Source organism: Musa acuminata, unplaced genomic scaffold (genome assembly GCF_036884655.1).
Source record: "Musa acuminata AAA Group cultivar baxijiao unplaced genomic scaffold, Cavendish_Baxijiao_AAA HiC_scaffold_1137, whole genome shotgun sequence".
NCBI lineage: Eukaryota > Viridiplantae > Streptophyta > Magnoliopsida > Zingiberales > Musaceae > Musa > Musa acuminata.
Window position 1 is genome coordinate 1,699,143 of NW_027021349.1, and position 4,692 is coordinate 1,703,834.

Below are 4,692 nucleotides of genomic sequence, written 5' to 3' on the forward strand. Positions count from 1 at the left end.
CCTCCCTCCCTTCCCCCCCCCCCCCACCCCCCAATGTCATTTTCGATCTTTTCTTTCATCTTATAGATCATACTCTATAAAATCATCTTCTACCAAAGTTCACAATCCTTATGAAATAAATAGGATCTTCATCTTAACGAACTAAAATTAATAATTATTACCTTTGAAGATAGGAAGAAGTTCACATTAGGCTATATCACATTGTTGACTTTTAAGTAACTTAAAAAAGAAAAGGAAGATAATAGTAGAAGGAACTACTAGTGAGTACTTTGGATTGATCCAAAAATACCTATTTATAATAACAAAAAATAAAGTATAAAATTTTTAAATAATAAAAAATCTACCCTATCCCAATAAATCTTTTCACCCTCATCTATTTATTTTAATTTTAATTTTTATCTTTTATTTTATCTAATCTTAACTATTTGAATTAATCTTTATCATATCTCTCACTGTTTATGCCATTCTGACACTTAAAAAGTTTGTGGAGCCTGCTTTATCCTTTGGATCAGAGCCAACAAAGGAGAGAAATTTATCACTTGTAACTGTTCTTCAAATGGATCACAATGTTTTTCACATGCAGAGTACCAGTTTATCACTCCAAAATTTCCTTTTCTAGCCATTATGGTGGAAAATGAGGTTGTCCAATATATCTTCACGAGAACATGAATTGGTCCATATGTTTGTTAGATCATGAAAATGATATATTTTAGTATGGCACTGATAGTAGCAAAGTTTGCCACGTTTGTGGTGCTAAAACCATCACTCTTGTACAACTGTTTTGTTTTTGCAGCATGTACTCTTCAGGTTTGCAGAAGAACAATGAACTTATACATCCACATTTCTGCTCATTAATTTGGCAATTATGTTTTGGTTGCAAATGCCATTACTCATATATCATCTAGAAAGTATCATGCAACTTCTTGGGTCTATAATGGGATGGAATTAGGCAAGACATCACCTTACCAGCAATCTTAATTAGAAAGTTCGTGTTGGTTGCATTGAAACAAAAGCATTAATTAGCGCTATGTGAGATCGATAGATTTCATTCCAATGGTTAAAAAAGCTCATACTCCTTCAGATTTTAATCATATACAAGTATGGATTTACTTTTCATTACTTACACCGATCCAACAAACTCATTTAATTCCAAGTGCTAACTTTACTCGATTAGCGAGAGAGACATTATTGTTTGCTGAAGTTTGTGGCAGTAATAAATTGGTGTCTCTCAGCAAAGAGAAAGTACGAGATGGAAATCTGCCGTGTTGAGGTGGAGCAACATATTTCTTCCGGTGTCACGGGAGACAGTACAAAGAGGAGGCTATGATTGCTGCAGCCGAATGTTCGCTGTTTAGTCTATTTGGAGGTCTACGGCGGGACCGGAGTATTGTCCTTGATGTTGGGCAAATGGTTTTATTTTCTTTTGTGTGTTTTTGTTGTAGATGGTTGTTCTTTTGGATGCATATTTGACCATGTAACATAAATACTCGATCATGCAAAGCTGTATAATCAAAATTTCTCTGGTCAGTGGAGTCCTTCGATTCTCAAAAATAATCTTTGAGGCCATGCATGGAATAACACCATGTTTATTTACCACTCTGAACCCTAATTATCACTTCTTATAGTTTTAGCAATTCATCAACATGATACCCAAGACATATCCTCAAACGCTAACGTCATTATCTTCTTGCGCAAAAGTTACGAATCAGATTAGTTAGAATTAATATATATTAAGTCAGACATTAATTTTATCCAAAAATTTAGATTCTTTTATTTTTATTTTTATCAATCTTTCATCACATACGAATAGCTTCTAATACGAGTATTGACATCTTTTCTCACACGTAAATATCTTCAAAATACGTATGAGCATTGGCATTCGTCATCTGCGTACCTATATCTTCATCTGTCTCACTCCACCATTTATTATGTCTTTGGAATTTTCTGCATGACGTACGTCTTTCCTTTTTCTCATCCAAACTGGTTGAATTATATATTGACGATTTTTTGTGTTTTTTTTATCGGTGTTATACCATTCCCACCGAACCCATAATTAGTGCAGTCTCAGAGCTGATGATTCTTATAAACGGCAAATAGATTGGGGAGGAAACGAAAACCGATATTTTTTATAATAGTCAAAGACCTTTCGTCAAAGATCTTTCGTGATAACAATCTCAACAACAGATCTCGATACGATGAGATAGACAATCCTCATGTTTAGATTAGAAGAGATAATTTTTTTCAACAGAGAGGATTTTTCTTAACAGATTTACGATATCAGAGATCTTGACTGTTATTGAGGTTGTTATCACGGAAGATTTTTGACTGTTATCAATTTAAGATCAGCAAAAAATACGAATCAGATAAATAGATTGATATAGATGAAAAGTAGCTCTCATGTCTCGTCTCATCGTGTATATAAGGAGGCTCACATGAGACCGGTAGGCTACAGAAAAAAGAAAGGTAGCTGAGATTCGGAGAAAGATAGGAGACTGAGGCAGTGGCCAAGCTCTACCGATGGGAAGGCCTCCTTTCTGTGATAACATTGGCATCAAGAAAGGACCATGGACTCCCGAGGAGGACATCGTCTTGGTCTCTTATATTCAGGAACATGGACCTGGAAACTGGAGATCAGTTCCCACAAGCACAGGTAATGTGTTTAGCCTCTTCTTTTCCTTTTAGCTTAGATTCAATGGCTTGACACGACTCTTCTTATATTCTTATCTTGCCTTCTTCTTCTCATGCGTCGATCGCCTCTGCATACTGCTCTCGTTTGTTAAAGAAGAGAACATTTTTACTTGATTCTAACACACAGCAGCATCTTACTTTCCTGTCTTGCTGAAATCTTCTAAACGGATACTTCAACCCAAACAACTGTTTTGAGCATTCTTTTGTTCCTTCCTGCATGCCTTTTAACTGTTGCGTTGAAGCTGCATGCAGGGTTGATGAGATGCAGTAAGAGCTGTAGATTGAGATGGACTAACTACCTCAGGCCTGGAATCAAACGCGGCAACTTCACTCCGTATGAAGAACGAGTCATCATCCGTCTCCAATCCTTGCTTGGCAACAGGTAATTTACTTATCGTCGATTCCTTCCTGCACCTTGCACCTCCACATCACCATATGTTCCATGACCAGAATTGGACTCGAGCATCCAACGCAACCATCATAAGAATTAACGAAAGTTGTTGTGGATCTATTTAATTCCATGACTATGATGGATTACCTACGTAGACTGCTGTGCTAAACTTGGGACTACAATGTTTGTGAGCCAGATGGGCATCCATTGCCTCTCACCTTCCCCGAAGAACCGACAATGATATCAAGAACTACTGGAACACACATCTCAAGAAGAAGATCAACAAGATCCAGGGAGCTGCAGATGCAGATGGCAAGAAGCCCTCTTCTGATGCTAGGCCCGTTTGCCATGACTACGTGTCCCAAAGCTACGACATGATGGAATCAAGGAAGCAGGACCTCACCGACGCACTCCCCATGTATCACCAGAAGTCGAGGTATGCCTCCAGCAGCGAGAACATCTCGAGGCTCCTCCAGGGGTGGATGCAGTCATCGCCAACGGTCGACGCGCCAGGGAAGCTGAAACAATCCTTCTTCACCGCCGACGATGACGACGACGAGACCAGCAACATCATCAGCGCCCTTGCAGCAGCGTCACTAACGGAGAAAAGTCAAGCTGAAAGCGACCGACGGTGCGGCGCCACCATGACACACGATGACTTCGACCTATTGCATTCCTTCGAGAACATGGACATTGTTCCCTGGGAGAACACCGGGGAGGAGACGCGCCCCTTCCAACACGCACGAGCCGATGATGCTGAAGCCCAACTGGGCGCGGAGAGCGAGCAACCTCCGTTGTTCTTGCCGGAGAATTGGCTCCTGGACGAGGCCTTGGTGCAGGTGGATGAGCTCATGGAGCTTAATGCTGATTCTTGCTCATACTCATCCTTCTAACTTTGTTCTTTATCCCCTATGATTCTTCGAGGCCATTGCCTCGGCGACATTTGCCCCACAGCATGCATATTCTGGTCGAGGCTTTGTGCGCCGAGATGATGAGTATGAGGATAAGGTGTGTGTTTATGGGGATAAACACAGCAGTAAGGAATGTTTATGGGGATAAGGTGTGTGTTGCTTGTTGTCACGATTGAAGAGTTGCAATTTAAGGATTCACCTAAATGGAGTTGACCATGTATTTTTGAGTGTAACAAAAAAGAATTGGATTTATAGGCACGTGGCGAATTATTACTGCCGTGTAGTGTAATCATCGATGGAAAAGGGTGAGAAATAAGAGCACCGGGGAGTCCCACACAATATTATCAGTGATCGAAATGCTCAGTTCTTGGGATGATTCTAGATCGAGTTATTCAAATTGTTGGGGTCTAAGTTATACTTCTCCATAAGCCTCGACCCCTAAATGAATAGCCAAATCGAAAGAATAAACTCGCTCCTTGAGCAATATTTTTGGCCCCAACGAGATTAGGTTGCAATAGAGTTCTGCGTCCATCAGCATATCAATTTGTAAAAGAATGACACTGAAATACAAACATTACACGGGCTTATTTGGAGAAGGCGACCAAAAAGATGAAGTGGGCAGACTTAGGAAGGCGACCGCAAGAGTTCAAAGTCAGTGATTTGGTGTTGGTAAAGTTCCAACCAACATTATTCCAATTCTTT

General features: G+C 40.0%; 1 protein-coding gene across 1 annotated transcript; it reads left to right on the forward strand.

Moving 5' to 3' along the window:
* The first annotated feature begins 2,462 nt into the window (after positions 1 to 2,462).
* On the forward strand, positions 2,463 to 4,222 carry LOC135670986 (transcription factor MYB60-like). Its single transcript, XM_065178805.1, has 3 exons — positions 2,463 to 2,650; positions 2,941 to 3,070; positions 3,276 to 4,222. The coding sequence occupies exons 1-3, from the start codon at positions 2,518 to 2,520 to the stop codon at positions 3,970 to 3,972; spliced, it is 960 nt and encodes a 319-aa protein (XP_065034877.1). The 5' UTR covers positions 2,463 to 2,517; the 3' UTR covers positions 3,973 to 4,222.
* The last annotated feature ends 470 nt before the right edge of the window (positions 4,223 to 4,692 follow it).

Excerpts from the sequence above, each read along its gene's own strand:
- LOC135670986 (XM_065178805.1), top strand. The coding sequence starts at position 2,518 with ATGGGAAGGCCTCCTTTCTGTGATAACATTGGCATCAAGAAAGGACCA. Across the intron at positions 2,651-2,940 it reads ATCAGTTCCCACAAGCACAG|GGTTGATGAGATGCAGTAAG; the intron begins GTAATGTGTTTA and ends AGCTGCATGCAG. Across the intron at positions 3,071-3,275 it reads CAATCCTTGCTTGGCAACAG|ATGGGCATCCATTGCCTCTC; the intron begins GTAATTTACTTA and ends TTTGTGAGCCAG.